This window comes from Centrocercus urophasianus, unplaced genomic scaffold (assembly GCF_019232065.1).
Source record: "Centrocercus urophasianus isolate 14NV4802_14NV808 unplaced genomic scaffold, USGS_Curo_1.0 seq_11, whole genome shotgun sequence".
NCBI lineage: Eukaryota > Metazoa > Chordata > Aves > Galliformes > Phasianidae > Centrocercus > Centrocercus urophasianus.
The window spans coordinates 22,001,825-22,017,747 of record NW_024884253.1 but is presented as its reverse complement, the minus strand read 5'-3'; the positions used below and the strand labels follow the sequence as shown (position 1 = coordinate 22,017,747).

The 15,923-nt window shown below is 42.8% G+C and overlaps 1 protein-coding gene across 2 annotated transcripts; it reads right to left on the bottom strand.

Annotated features, from left to right (window-relative positions):
- Positions 1-6,434: 6,434 nt before the first annotated feature.
- Positions 6,435-14,856, bottom strand: GEM (GTP binding protein overexpressed in skeletal muscle). 2 transcript variants are annotated; one of them, XM_042809034.1, is made up of 5 exons: positions 14,738-14,856; positions 12,821-13,167; positions 9,961-10,037; positions 9,270-9,474; positions 6,435-7,662 (listed from the first exon to the last, which is right to left on the bottom strand). In XM_042809034.1, the coding sequence occupies exons 2-5, from the start codon at positions 13,152-13,154 to the stop codon at positions 7,385-7,387; spliced, it is 894 nt and encodes a 297-aa protein (XP_042664968.1). In that variant the 5' UTR covers positions 13,155-13,167; positions 14,738-14,856; the 3' UTR covers positions 6,435-7,384. The 2 variants fall into 2 exon arrangements, with proteins under 2 accessions (XP_042664968.1, XP_042664969.1); XM_042809035.1 differs by having other exon boundaries at positions 12,821-13,164.
- Positions 14,857-15,923: the final 1,067 nt, after the last annotated feature.

The following is a 15,923-nucleotide window of genomic DNA, read 5'->3' as shown; positions in this document are numbered from 1 at the left end:
TTCACTGGACCATTTGCCTAAGCAAACATTTGCAAACGCAGGCTGCAGGCATCCCTCCTTGTGTTCATTATGACATAATGCCAGATACTAGCAGGGTTGAAAGAGCTGCTTTCACCAACTTCTTTTCAGGTTTCCATGTGAAAAGGTCTACAAAAAGGTCTTGATCCAATAATCCTTACAAAAGCAAGTTTTGCAACACTCAGAATATAGGAGTTGTACACTGCAACCAAATACGCATTTAAGTCCCAAGTTTGGAGGACTATACAGTATGATTTGCTTGGTTGTTTTCAAAGTAATGCATTAAAGAAGTCTGTGGTGCATTTAAAAGAAGGATATTTTTCAGAATAAACTATTTCTGGTGATGAAGGATTTTGTAAAAACTAATCAGTGAGTAAAAAATACCAGGTGACACATCATCGACCAAAAACATTGGCTCATTTTACAATGGCAGCCAAAAATGCAAAAAACCCAATAACCCACGAGTAAACAAAAAACCCCATCAACTCAGGATCCAATTAGAAATGATACTGAATGCAGGAAATAAAATGATGCTTTGTCACTATTCAAATCCTAGCAGCACATAGTGCTGGAGCCTTTGCTTTTTAGGTAGGGTTGTGTTAGAGAAGGAATAGAGAAAGACAACAAACGTGGGTAAGCAGCTGGAGCTGCTCCTTTAGATGAGAGATTAAAAGTTTGGGACACTACAGTTGGTTTAGTTAAAGGATAAAGGGGAAGTGATCGATATTTTCAGATTCATAAAGCCAGTGGTGAGTGCAAATATATTGTTGATAAAAGCCCATAGGCGATATCCCTCAACAGCACGTCCTGCTGTCACTTTTCCTCCCCCAGTCAGATAGAGCATGGGGTGAGAAGCAGCTCTAGACCAAAGCAGTAGGGCATTTCTTCTAACTGGGTCCTTAAGCACCATGCTGATAATTCTGCAGTGGCAATCTGAAATTTATTGACAAAAAATATCAACGTGCTTTGACAAGAATATCAGAGGAGGGCTTTCTATATGGATAGAGCACTTATCTGGAATGTGAAAGCAACACATTTATCCCATCATCCTTCCAATCCTCAGATTTATTTACTGCAAGCTCTATCTACACTTTCTCTCTCTGTAGCCTAAGGTATCTGGGTCATGGATGGGAGCCCAGAATTCTCCTGCCAAGTTGTATTTGCTTTTTATGACGGGTAGTTTCAATACAGCCACAATGCACAGCTCCACTCCCAGGACATATCCTAGCCACAGCACAGGTGCTGGGGTAGTTTCTCTTTAGGAACCCATGTGCCACAGTGTTTTGAGCACATCCTAGTGGGGATGGGGAGCTTCAAAGTAGCTTGGCAAAATGCTGCCAAGGGTGCTAAGAGAGCATCTCAACTGGATTCCAGCAGTTTGCTTCTGAATGCAACCATACAAAGACCTGTTGATTGAAAGATATTGAACATGAAGAATTATGACACAGAAATAACATACTGGCCATGGAAAACCTGATGAGAAATCAGCAGAAGTTGAGTCATTCAGTTATTCAGCAAAAATCAGACAGTGTCAGAGAGGAATTAGTGCAAAGCTGAGAGGAGCCGTAGATCTCTCCTCCATAGAGGCGGTTGCTTAGCTCCCTCACACTGCACTGCAGAGATGAGAAAATAATTTCATTGTAAAATTACTCAGGCGTAATTTTCAAAACCTAGAGGAAGTGTTCTGCGCTAATCATTTCCTTAGCAAATTATTAACCAGATGATGAGGCAGGCAGGCACAGCAAAGCAAGTTACCCAGGACTGGTGTGCTCTCTTGTGGGTGCATTGTTCTTGTTATCTGATAGCTAAAGTCACAAGTAATTAGTACACTGATTTTCAATGTCTCTAGGCAAGAAAGCCAATGCTTTGATAGAAGTACAGAAGTACAGCTTAGAAGTACAGAATTGCAAAGGTTGGGAAAGCCCTCTAATATCATCTAGTCCAACCATCAACCCATCCCAACTAACCCTTGTTCAAGGGCCACATCTACACAGTCCTTGAACAATTCCAGGGATAGAATGGAGACATCAGAAGATAAATGTAGAGATATTTGCAGGTGAGATGGCCACTGATGGAGGAGCTTCCGTTTGCCTTGACGTCTGTGGGAGATTTCTGAAGTGAGAGCACTGGGAGGAAGGGCACATGGGGAGGTTTCATGTCAGGTTACGTGCATTAGCCCCCCAGCACTGGGTCCATACAGCTGCTGCTCACCAGCCCATGGTCCCTACCGGATGTGATGGCAGGAGCAAGACTTCTCCACATCTGCTCTAGAACATAGTGAAAAGTGTCACATAGCTGTGACATTTCCTGTTTTAACAGGAGGAGGCCACACTGAGAGGCCTAAAGGTCAATGTATAAATATATCACAGTCTCACACATTGAAAAATGCTGGTGGAGTAATTTGAACATAGCCACATATACCTTGGGTGTTGCCACATACTTTGTACTGCATGAGTCCATCAAGTAGATAAGCACCAAAGAAACCAAAGAAACCTGTATGACTGCACTGAACTAGAGTAGAAGGTGACTGTGGACAAGGAAGGCAAGTCTTATTAAATATTGTTTTGTGTATGTGCAGATATATCTGATGAATTCCAGCAGTGTGCAGAGCACAGTCGAGCCTGCAATTCTGCACTGAGCAACGGCCTCTGGTAAGCGCAGAAAAGACAACTGGAAGAGAAGCTGCACATCTTACCTCCTGTGTAAGTAAAAGCATTTGCAGGTCAGATGTGGAAATTATTTGTGTGGTTAGTTCTGCCGCCTTCAGAGTTGTTGGAAGGAATGAGTGCAGAGTACACTTTTGGTGATCCAAGAATTTACTTGTCTGGGGATCTCATCAATAAAACGCTACTAGTACTCAGAAAATCATAGAATCATTTAACTTCTAAAAACCTTCAAGATCATCAAGTCCAACTATCAGCCTGGCCTACCGAGCCCCATCATTAAATCACAACCCTAAACACCACATCCACGTGACTCGTAAATAATTCCAGGGATGACAGTCTATGGGAAGCTTGTTCTGATGCTTGACCGTCATTTTTCTGAAGAAATTATGTCTAATGTCCAATTTAACGTGCGCTGGTACATCTTGAGACATTTTCCTCACTTTGTCACTAAGAAAAAAGACTAGCATCTGCATCCTGCAACCTCCATTCAGGGAAATATAGAGAGTGATGGGGCCTCCCTTGGCCTCTTCTTCTCTGCTAAACAGCCTGGGTTCCCTTTCATACCGCAGTTTTCCAGTCTTGTCACCAGCTCCACTGCTCACGCTCAAGCAACTCAATATCCTTTTTGTAGTGAGGAGACCAAAACTGAACACAGTACTCGAGGTGAGGTCTCTCCAGTGCTGCGTGCAGTCACCTCTCTAGTTCTGCTGACATTATTTCTGATAGAAGTCAGGATGCCATCAGCCTTCTTGGCCACCTGAGCACAATGTAGGCTCACATTCAGCCAGCTGCCAACCAGCACCCTCAAGTCTTTTTTTGTCTGAGAACTTTCCAGTTGCTTCCCCAAGCCTACACCACTGTATGGGTTTGTTGTGACCTAAGTGTGGGATCCATCACTTACCCTCTTTACCCACCTCCTCTCTTCTCTTCTCTGAGTGCTTTCCTTAAAAAGCCTTCGTAGACAGCAAGAAGGATCGTCTGTGATCGTAGGGGCAATAGTGCATAGAAAACATCTGCTTCGTTCCTTTTCTGCAGCCCTCTGGAGCTCAAATCATCACTGGGACTGCTGCTGACAGGAGCTCTTCTCCCATTTGTGCCTACACTCCAAAGCAGCCCAAGAGCGATAACTGTGGTCCATGGTCTTTGAAGCTTTTGGAGGAACCGATGTTGACAAACTTGTATATGTGAAAGTTAAATCCACATTGTATCTGCTGATTTTATTGCAAATGGTATTCTTTTAATTGACTAAACTGCATTAACAATTCTGCAAGATCTGAATGCACAGGAAAACCTGCACATATGTAGTGTCCTAACAATAACAGTTCTTTAGCATCTAGCTTATTACAATGCAGAAGTAAATCTTCCTTCTTGCAGTAAAACTATCATGATTAAATTAGTTAAAGCTGGACATGCCTCCTAATTCTTCTTGCTGATCAGATCTGCCTTCTTAAAAAAAAAGAGATTTTTGTAAGAGCTATTACACTATAATTGGTATTTTGCGTGTTCTTAGGCTTTTTTTCTCTCTCTATTTGTTTTATTTTGTTTGGACTCAGTGAGTTTTGCCTTTTTGGCCTCAGTGTGCTCACTGCTGTGACTCATGTATTCCACAGCTACTGCCAGATCTCTGGGCCCGACACTGCAATTATTACATTAGGACCTGTCAGTGCAGCCCTGACTTAATAAATAGGGCAGAGATTAGAATCACTGATTGATCTGCTCCATGGTTTTGGACACTCGCATCTGAGATGAACAGTGGGCCTGTGGATATTTAGGGTTGGAAATGTCAGCATTGCAGATTAGAATAGTATTAATTAGATATTTTACGTATACCAGCTGCTACGTATTGTGAGCATTCTGATAATCTGGTGGATTTGATAATTGCTGGGGCCGTGCAGCAAGGGGCTTTTCATGTGAAACTCAGGGTCCTTCAGGAGTGCAACAAATGCACTGCAGTCCTGGGTGAGCACTCTGTCCCATAGGACAAGACCAGGCCTGATCCAAAGGAAGAAAATCCCCGAAGCGTGTAGATGCTCAGCACCAGCCTTCCCACTCTACATCCAGAGGTAACAAACAGTAACACACTCCAACACCTCAGTGAACTGAAGCAACAACCCTCTGAGCTAGTGCTGCTGCTAGCGGTTCTTCACCCTATAGCTTCCTCCATGCCCAGAATCTCTTCCTGATAATGCAGAACTGAGCAAGAGGGTGAGTGTCAGGTGGACTGGGATGTGCAATGTGGAGCACCTAAGTGCTTCAGTCCTGTACAACTGAGCACATAAGTGCTTCAGTCTTGAGGCAGCACCATGCTAACAAGGTGGACCAGCCCCAGTCTGGCAGCTACCCCAGGAGACAGACCTGTAGTGCTGACTGCTCCTCTTGGCTATGGGAATGATGCAGAGATATGGCATGCTGTGTATGACTGTTCCATGGCTGTTGGTGGCTGCTCCACCATAGAAACAAACACACTGCATCGCCACTACTGCTCTGCTTTTAAAACGGACCTCTAGGATTTCTGATCCATAGAAAAGCTTGAAAACACAAAGATTATTTTAAAGGCCAACAAATAAAAAAACTTGATTTAAGAAAATTTTCTTTCAAAATGAAATTTCATTATTCTGATTCAGAGGAATCAGGTATGAAAACTTACTATGTAATTCCAAGTTATTACGATGCCTTGCATTAACCATGCTGTGAACACAGATGGCTATATGATCAACATGGATGTTTAAATTTTCTTCAGAACCTGCTTGGGTAAGAACTTTAGGGTCCATAGCCTGACAGGTACAGCAACAAGCTAAGAAATTGTCCTCCTTGTATTCAGCCTCACTCTCATCTCTTGAAAATAAACATCTGTTTAATTTGTGCCCATGAACAGGGGCAATATTAAGATAGCTTCAAAGTTAAGAAATTTTATACTGGAGTAAGCTGTATTCTCTAGTCTGCTCTGAATCAACCGCAAATCACATGCTGACAAAACAGAAGTGCTCGTTCAAAACCCAAGAACGGGGATCTTGTCTATTCAAAATATAATTTTCTCCTCATATCAACATGTTCTAAATTCAAAATTCCTTTCCAGGAAGATCTGAATGCTGCATGAGCACAGAGCCATCCTGCAGTGTCATATTTTACACCATATCAAGCTCCTTCCTTACCAGAGCATTTGGTGGATAAAAGCTGCACAGACTGAAATGTGGAAGGCAGTCTTCATCCTACTGTGTCTCCTTTTCTTGCATTCATCCATGAAGAAAATGAGCTGCCAGGCTGCAGATCTGGCTTTCCTGAGCTATCTGTTGGTAAAACAGAATGACTCTACATCTACCTGAAACTCTGAGGCATGCCCATATAAACTGGCATAGTCAGGAGGGAAATCTGTGCTAACATCATTATGTCCAACATAAACTGAAGATTAGGGCATCTAACTCAAACGTAGCATTTTGCTTCATTTAGACTCAAAAAGCGAGCTGATGGTTCTGAAGTGCTTTCAGACTTAGGGACACATACATTTTTTTAAGAATGGCTTATTTTTATCTTTGGCACCTCAACCTATTTGCACATTAGGGAGCACAAATAGCTTTGAGACTGCAGGTGATCCTTGCTTAGTGGCTCTGGGTTGTTAAGTAGCCTCTGTGTTCAGAGACACAAGGAATCCTCCCCATCCTTGTCAGGCAGGAATCTTCCCAAGCATTCAAAATATTTTTCTCAACTTGAAAGGATTATCAGGGATTTCCCACTGAGTCTCAAAGGCAGTCATATATTTTATTTGTTTTATTACAAGGCATGTAAGTAAAAACTTGCATATCTGAAAAAAGATATTAGATAGAAAACAGTAATAAAATTAACATTATTCTTTAAGAAACTTGGTAATAAATACATTTCCCCTCAACATTAAAATGCTTGTTATTTTGCACAACAATAAATACAGCATAGCTCTGGCGTAGAGAAAGGCCAAGACTGGATACAAGAAGTCCGTGTGGTTTCTTAAAAAAGCTCAGGTGATTTATAAAGGTTTGGCATCCTGCACTTGATGTACTTTGATTAAGCTTGTGCTTTAATTTTATTTTGACTATGAATTTTAAACAGGCCCCTAACATAGAAATATGAGAGGAAAATTTATTTGACTATAGGATTTTTCCTTTAAATATTTTCAAAGTAAGAGATGTGTGAACTCATTGAAACCAATCCTTGAAATAATAAAAAGAAGTGTTTGGATGGCTATTCTACAACAATGCATATTTTCAGCTGTGGGTGCTCAAGCCTGACCAGCCAATTGGCGAGGGATCAATGCCTAGTCAGTTCCTCAATTCTTTACACAATTTTCAAAAAAGAAAAAGGATAAAAATTAAACAAGTAATTACAGTGAGAAAGAGTAAAGAGCATAGTATTCACTTCCCAAGTCATGACAGTTTGAGGTTCATAAGCTATTATCCAAAGGTGAGTGGAGAAGAAATAGGTATATTCCGGAATGCTCTCCCAGCACAATTTTGGATCATTCAGGTTTATACTTTTCTTATAAAACTACCAAAGAAAATGAAAGAGAGATATTTCCATGCACTGTGCTGTTCTTATGTCAGCACGTATCATCACAATCACAACTGTGAATCTAAGTCATTTTCATAGCCCAATCTAATATAGATTATTTCCCACAACAGAGTTCGATAATGTCCACAAAATGCCACAAGCTCTGGCAGAGTCCAACGTTCTTAAAGTACCGATAGGTCATGACAAGACTTGGACTTGAGTTTGAAGGCCATGTTCTTGTTGTTCTTGGCAACTATTTTGCCCCAAAACCGCCTGGCTTTCTTCGGGATGCTCTCCCTCCGTTTCTGGTAAGCCAGCCGCTTCTCGTTCTTTTCCTTGCTGTCCCTCCTGAGCCGCACTTGCCTCACGATGCCTTCAAAGAGCTCTTTCACGTTGTGCTGCACGGCTGCCGAGGTCTCGATAAACTTGCAGTCAAACACAACAGCGCACGCTCGGCCCTCTGCAAAATCACAACGGGGATCGGTCATGAAATGCCATGAACCAGAAGGAAGCAATATGGCTGTGGGCTGTCACAAGGGGGTAGCCAGTGGCACCAGGGGAATCCCTCAAGCCTAATATAGCTGTGGATAAGTCTTTAATCATCTAATGCTGCCTTGTAGGCTATGATTCATCTGTTCTGTGTCACAATCCCCTGGCAATGAGGGAGGCCAATCTCCTGAAGAAGGCTGGTTCTCACCAGTGGCTGTGAAGGGAGGGAGCTGGCTGACATGCACTGACGGGGTGGAGACGTCAGCCATGACTCAAAATCACCTGGTCATCATACGAGCAGACTTCCACAAGTCACGTTAAAGGGTGACAGCAGCGCTCCTCATGAGCCCAGCACAGCTCTCATTAGCAGAGGAGGCAGGGCCCAAGCACCCTCCATAGACCACGTGTACAATCCAGGGTCTTCAAACAACACCAGACTTGGTGTGAACAGTCACAAGTACCAAATCCTTAAAGGCAGAACTGTGTCCATAACTTCAGAGATATATCTGAAATCACAGTTCTTATCTCAAACTGTTTAAGTATAAACTAGCCCTGGCAGATGTCTTTAACATGCAAGCCAATTCATGCTGTCTTCTAACTTGCTGGAAACTCATTGCCAGGAAGGCTAAATCTTTCAGAGGACTTTTCAAGTAAGCCAGAGAGACATGAGAAGGAGCATTGTCATCTCTGGCTTCCTGATGAGCTACCTCTGTTCAAATCCTTCACTTGGAGCAACCTTGACAGCAAACAGAGGAACCTATCCCAGTGAAACAAAAGCCTAGATCAATTGGGAAATAGGCAAGATAGCTGCAGAGAGAAGAAAACATTGAGCCAAGAAACCCAGGTTTCCTGTGTGCTCTGGCCAAGAAGAGATTATCTAATGAGGTTCCATGTGTTATGTCACCTAAACCTTGGGGAAGTCTGCATAAGAAGAGATTCTACTGTCTGAAGAGCTTGAGGGTCAGCAGTAGCTTTCCCAGGTATCTTTCTATTCCTATTTATGGGCTTAGGACTGCTCAAGCTTTGGGAGCACAGCACAAGCTCTTTAGTCATTCGCATGTAGCAGAGGGATGGCTGCTTTAGCATCTCAGAGCAAGGCACCGGACAGATATGTCCTGAAAGGCTGTGCAGCACCTGACCAGGCCAGTGAAATGAAGGGTGAGAGAGAATTGTAATTCATCAGGGAGTAAAACTTCAGATAAGAGGAGGACCTGGTTAAACAAGGAGATAATCTTTGGCAGCAGAAATTGGAAACCTAAGCTGTTCCCAGCTTTCAGCTCAATCTGCTGTGGTCAGCTCAATCTAAGTGGTCTTACACGAGAAGCTGGAAAGGAAAAAATTCAAGCTGTTTTTATGAAGGAATTTAAATTTGGGAAAGAGATTATCTGACATGCAGCTAGTGGAGACTTGAAGACTTGGCAGACCTTTCCCAGTCCTCTGTCCTCTCTTTCAGCCCTCTGTTTTATTGCTCTTTTGTTGCCTGGTCCTGTTCACAGTGTACTCCAACCATTGTAATGTTCAACAGCTACTGTATGGCTCTTACGCTTACAAGGTTTTTATCCTCATCCTTTCCCTTACCTGCTACTGAAACTTCACGGCACCTGACAAGGTCACTTTTGTTGCCAACCAAAATAATGGGAATATCTTCTCTCTGCCGAGCCCTGCGGAGCTGTATTCTGAGTTCAGAAGCTTTTTCAAAGCTTGCTCGGTCTGTGATGGAGTAGACAATCAAGTAGGCATCTCCCACTTTCATGCAGTGGTCTCGAATCCATTCTCCTTCACGCTGTTCAAAGCAAACAGTCAGACATCATTATGCCCAGGGCAGATTTTGCTTAGAAAATATAACATTGGAGAATCTAAACACATTCCTGCTGTAACTGCACTGGATATGGTTTGAATCACAGTCGTACTAAAAGCAATTCCAAAGCGGTGACCACATGAATACTTCAGCATAAAGGAGGGTGAAATTTGGCCCTGATAATTCATTATACTGGATTTAGATCGGAATGAACAGTGTTTAGAACATGGCTTGAATGTTTTGTTTTTTCATTAAAAAAATAAAGAAGGTTTGCTCTTCTCAGCCTCACACTACAGTCGTTATGCATGCTTGGTTTGCTATGGGGAGGATATTGATGCTGTGTTTTCCCTGATGCTGAAGTATAGAAAGACATATTTTCTTTCCCAAAAGATAACTATTTTTTATACTAGCCCTCATTCATATGTACTTTTGTTTTGGCATTTGACTAGTATATACAAATAAATGTCGTACCTTGTTATCCCACATGTCGAGCAGTACAATCGTTGCACTCTCCCCATCCACCATCAGGGTTCTTTCATATGTGTCTTCTGTAAGAAAAAAATAGAAACATTGGTAACATATTATTTTGTGACATCACGTACATTATGAAAAAAAAAACACAAATAGCTTACTAAGTATAATTTTTTCACAGTTCAAGTTAGTGAGCCAAGTTTTGTGCTGGCTCATGTTCAGTTCTTTCCACATTTCCATCAGCACTAAACCTGCCTTCTGTTCATTACTGGTTGTCTTACTTTCCATGATATATGAAGGAGACAGAAAGATCAGAAAAGGAGATGTTCATTATTTTGGTTGATATTTTCTTTATCTTATGTGAGACAGAAAATAGAACCAGTGGAAGAAATAACCAAAGGCTGAACATTTGCCCCACGGGAGTAGCAGAGTCCAGTGAGGCTGAGTAATGGAAAATATTTGCTTTCACTTTAGCAGGGACAGTTCACGGGTGAACAGACACTGCAGTTGAGAGCAATACAGCTAACAGCCCACCAAGCAAAGAGGGCAGTTTGTGAGGCAGGAGCAGTTGAGTTTTAGAGACTGAAATGACTGCTGCATCCCATTTCACAGTTTCCAACATTACCTTTGATGTCAAAAAGAAAAGCAATCAACAAACCACAGCAGTATTTATTTTGTACTGAAACCAAAAGGACCCATATCTAGATTATAAATACCACATTACTAAGTTCTGCCTAGATCTGGAGATCTGTTCCCACTCAATCACAATGAATCCTTGCTGTGAAATTCTCAGTCTAGTTTCCTCTTCAAATACTAATCCTTCTTCCCCCCAGATCCAAGAGCATTTGGATGAGCAGTATGAGGCTTGAATCCCTCTCTAGTCTTGTGTTCCAACCAGTGAACGATGCTGGGCTTAGGGCTTCTCAGTGTACTGCATCTTTCCATGCACTGTGTAAGGAGTCTGTTCCAGCCATGCTTGTAGATAGGACCATGCCTTAACTCCTGCCTCATGCAGTTTCTTCTAGGTATTAGCAGAGTGAACTTTCCCCCAAACTATAATCACAGGCTTTCCTTGAAGCCAGGAATCCACAACCATGAAAAAGACTGAGTCAAAAAATGTCCTATATTTAAAATAAAATCAAACTTTGTAAACAAGAGCACAGGCTTGACACAGCTTAAAATGGAAGGATTCGAAGTACAAAGCTAATCAAGAGGAGCATCTGTATTCACGGGTTAGATGAATCTTATAGCTGGTTGCAAAACTAATCCCTCAGAGCAGCTGTTTTCCCTCTGTGAATTTGCTGTCCTGGAACCATCATCTCTTATTTCCAGTTTGTAAGCTCAAGTTTGGAAAATAGTTTCTTTGACTGATCAAGCACTGGCATGGGAACAAGATCCATCTGCATCAGAGGACAACATTTAGAGGACTACTTCTTTGTTCTCTGTGACACAGGGAGAGGCTGAGAAGTACATAACCACACTACTCGAAAATGTTCTGCCCCGATCAGAGAATCATAGAATCATAAGGAAGGGACTTCTAAGGGCCATCTGGTCCAACTCCCTTGCCATTAACAGGGACACCTACAGCTACATCAGGTTGGTCACAGCCCCATCCAGCCTGACCTTAGATGTCTCCAGGGACAGGGCATCTGCCACATCTCTAGGCAACCTGTTCCAGTGCCTCAGATGGTCATACTCAGAAATTATTTGCACTTTGGACAATCCAATGGGACTTCAATAGGATATAAAACAGACTGCAAGTGAGCAATTAGTTCATCTCATGCTTCATTTGAAGTTGATATTAAAATAGGAAAAAGAAAACAGCAGGTTTTCTGATACTTCCATAAACCTGGCCTTGAAAACTTGTCATGGCTACACTCCAAGCAGTATTGCTGAGAGTGCAAATGAAGGAAAAATCCATACTGTTTCCCATGAAGGAGAAGGAAACCATCTGACAAGGACGTGCAAAGCAAATCCTGGCATAAGAACAATAAAAGCTGTCCCATCCAAGCTCCACCGAAGGCTGGAAAAAAAAGCTCAGTAACACTCCATGCTAGCATGGGCACCAACACAATGGGAACAGATAGAGGAGTGTGTTGAACAGCAGTGTGTGTTGAATAGCAATAACAGCCAGAAGCTGGCAAGTGTTCCCAAGATGGCAGCACTTGTGTTCTTAGGACCACAGCAGGTTTCCATCACTGCATGACCCACAGCACCTTGCTCACACAGTATGCCTCATGGCTGGGTGCCACAGCCTCACCTTCTGCATTGACTTTGGCACTAAGTTTCAAAATCCTCACCAACACAGAGGAACATAAAATGAGGGGTAGACATATTTTGCTCAGACTCCCTACAGCCTATGCTGACACAATATATTTATACGTAAGGCTGAGATGACAGACAATGGCAAATGTTTGGGAGAATTGGATAGGGCTTTTTTATTTTTCATTACATGTTATTTCTGAGCACTACATTCTTGTGGACCACAGGGAAAGGTCCTAGTTTTTCTTTGCCCTGTAGAAAGCTGGCGATGGTCCTGTGGTGACTCAAGAGTTGGACTAGAATGAATACTGAATGGCAGCTTCCAACAGATTCTTTGAAACAAAAGAGCATTAGAATCTGTAATGTTCCCTTACAGAGGCTTTATGTTGTTGTTAGAGAGTATCATCCTCTTTGTAGCTTGTTTTGCTCATTCTTGTTTTCTTAAGAGAGATGCATGTGTTGGAATTGGTTTTGACAATCAGATCCAGATGTTTGCTACGTCAATTTTAGATTAAATGACCTTTCTGATTTTCCATGCCAGTTTCTACTGCCATGGCTGATGGCAAGCAAACGCAGACCCCAGAGCATAGTGACCTACCTCCCAGCACCTCGCAGTCACTGTCAATGCTGTCGTGTACCCCTGCAAAGATGTTGGCCAACGACGACTTGCCCACACCTTGCTCCCCTATCAGCACCACTCTGTAGCAGTTGCTGCAGGACTCAGAGGAGATGACAGAGTCAGATGACTCCGAGGACCAGCTTCTTCTGTAGTATTCGTCAGGGCTGATGGTGTATCGCTTCTGCGCGTTGTACTCATTGGAGTCCTTCTGGACCAGCAGGTTCTTCCCATCAGCAGGGATGCTCCATCGCTGCTGTTGCTGCTGCAGGCTGCTGTGGTGGGTGCGACGCATGGTAACGTTGTTGAGGGTCATTTTTTTACCCCTGCTGAGAAATATGGAAGCCACACACTTTATCCACAAAATTCTTACAAATGCACCAACACCTTATTAACTCAAAGCAGTTGGTCCTGCTCTTCTACAGGGTTCCAGTATGCAACAATAACAAAAAAGGAGACTTCACACTCTTTTGCAGTTGCTAATACACAAAGAAATATTTCTAGCTAGTGAGTCAGAGGCTTTTTCCTAGGGATGATACCACCCCCATACACTAATCCTATCCGTCTTTCTTTAGCCTGTACACGCTTCCTGCAATGCTAAGTGCCTGGGCAGGGAAGCACTCAGCAAAGCTCACACAAGGCTGTATCCCCGTCAAGAGATGGGCAGCACCTGCAGGCACTGCTCTCTTCCCTCCTGCCTCCTGGTGCAAGCAGAGGGACTCATTGAACTCAAAACCTTACACAGCTCTCATTAGGAGAGGAAAGCCATGCAAGCAAGCACGTCTTTGGGTCTCATCTGGACGTGTCAGGACAAGCTTCAAACAATGCCTTTCTGTCTGCTAACAGGGACACAACCAAGTCAATGACTTTTTAGAGGAGGTATAGGTTCAAGCCACTAAAGAAGGTGGCACTGGCAGAAAGTTCATTTACAGATTTACAGATGCTTCATTTATTGCAACTACAGCAACTTCATTATTGCACAATTGGCTAACAGGTTAGCTCTTCCAAATTTAGCATGGCCCCTAATTACATTTAAATTAGCAAACTTAATTTTGCCTCGTTTGGAGGCAGAGCACAGTGATGTCATTCTCATGGACCACCAGCTACCATTTTTAGGAATGTTACTTTGATGCGTCCCAGTTCTCAGAGTGATGGTTATTCGGACATTTTGCTTTTTGGAGTATATCTGAATTTTATCAGCTCTCTTCTCCACGTCAGTATGCAGGAGAGCTGCCTATGAAATGAACTCTCAAACTTGAATAACAAGCGGTGAATGAAAATAAGCACAGCAACACATAAAAGCAACATGTACAAACCACTACTCCTTTTCACACAAGCTATCTGAAAACTTCTTAGAATGAATGTAGATCAGGCTGGAGAATAAGCAGACCAAAGCCACTTTCTATCTGAACATATTACTCTGTGACACACAGTGCTTAGTGGCAAAACTAGATTACTTGCACAGTCCCAGATGCAATAACTTTGCCAACAAGAAATACAACTGACAAGAAACTAGGCAGCAAGCAAAGCCCGCTTCACCAAGTCAAATATTAACCGCAGTTTTATTTACAATGCATTACTTTCTTTCAGCTTCCCCACTGAAAAGACCAGATGAGAAAAGGCAATTCCAAATCAGTTACACATCAGAGCCCAAATAAATGATGACTGCCAATAAACAATCACTGTCCCGGTCATGAACATATCATGATTTCTTCCCTAACAAGCTATCATCCTTCATTAAACAAACCCTAATGAGACAAACACTTCTAAGTCACCCCTGCACATCTCAGTCCAAGCCCAGGTTTGACGGCACGCACTGCACTTAGCTGTGTGGGTCTACAAAGCCACAACAAACCCACGGACACACAACCCAAGGCACTGTAGCCAGAGCAGCCTTACTTGTGTGCGTCCGTCTGCGCCGTCAGCTCCGGGTTCGTGCTGCTGTCTGCTCCGTGGGCTGTGCTACACTGAGCTGCTCTGCTGGAGTAAATCCCCTCCTGCTTACGGGCTGCCTCTTTAATTCCTTCTCAGCGAATCTGGTTTATATTAAGCCCATCTGATCAGAGACAGGGCTTTTCCGTGACGTGGTTGGCCTTTCCATCCAACAGCCAACCCCCAGCTGGGAGGGAGCAGACATGCAGAAAAGCAAAAACTCACAAACAGCCTCAAAAGACTTACTTGAAATCATATGATTGTCTTTGTGTTGCCAGTAAAATAAACACATTTGGGTCTTACATGAGGAAAACAGGCAAGTGGAAAAATTAAAAAAACCGTGCCCTTCCATCTCACTCAATTTTGCATTCAAATGCTAGTAGGATTAATGATGTTTTTAAAACTACATGTTTCCTTAATGCATTAAATGCAGCGAATGTGTAATGTTCTCTGTCTGCAAAATGCGTTTAACTCCCCACTGGACAAGATGTTTTTCTGGAACAAAATATCTGAATGTTATTTTAGAATTATCTCACAAGCATGAATATTATTCTGCTGGCTTTTTGTCTTTTAAAGGGATCCAAAACATACAATCCTATTTTCTCCGTCACCTTTCCAGTCACTGCCCAGACATCTCCCACCTCTTGCTGTAGCACTCCTGCAAGGGCTCAACAGCAGAACAGCTGCCCACAGACTGAGTGTTGCTCCAGCTGGACGCTGGCAAAGATGGATGTGAATTAGAGAGCACAGAGCCTGGGCAGTACAGCGCTGATTCCATCTGTAGTTTATTAGGAGAGATGGCTATATAGTGTATGTGCCACAAAGCATGAGCCTGCTCCTCAAATTGTGACATTTCTAACAATGTGTGTGGAAATTTCTTCTCGATTGACTGAGTGGAGTAATAAACCTCCACAAACCACTTGGTAGGGTTACCATCAGTTATATAGAAGTCTATGGAGAGCCCCTACTCTTTTTCCTTATTTTTGCATTTTCCTAGTTATTCTATTAGTCCCCTAAACATCCAGTGAGTGCCCTTCTCACTCTGCACTTAGAAAGTCTGAACAGCTTTGTTTCTGAGCTGGGAAAATAGCGTTTCATTTCATGATGGCTGCAGCCAAGCTTCAGCACCATTGCTGTGCAGGGTGGGACACCC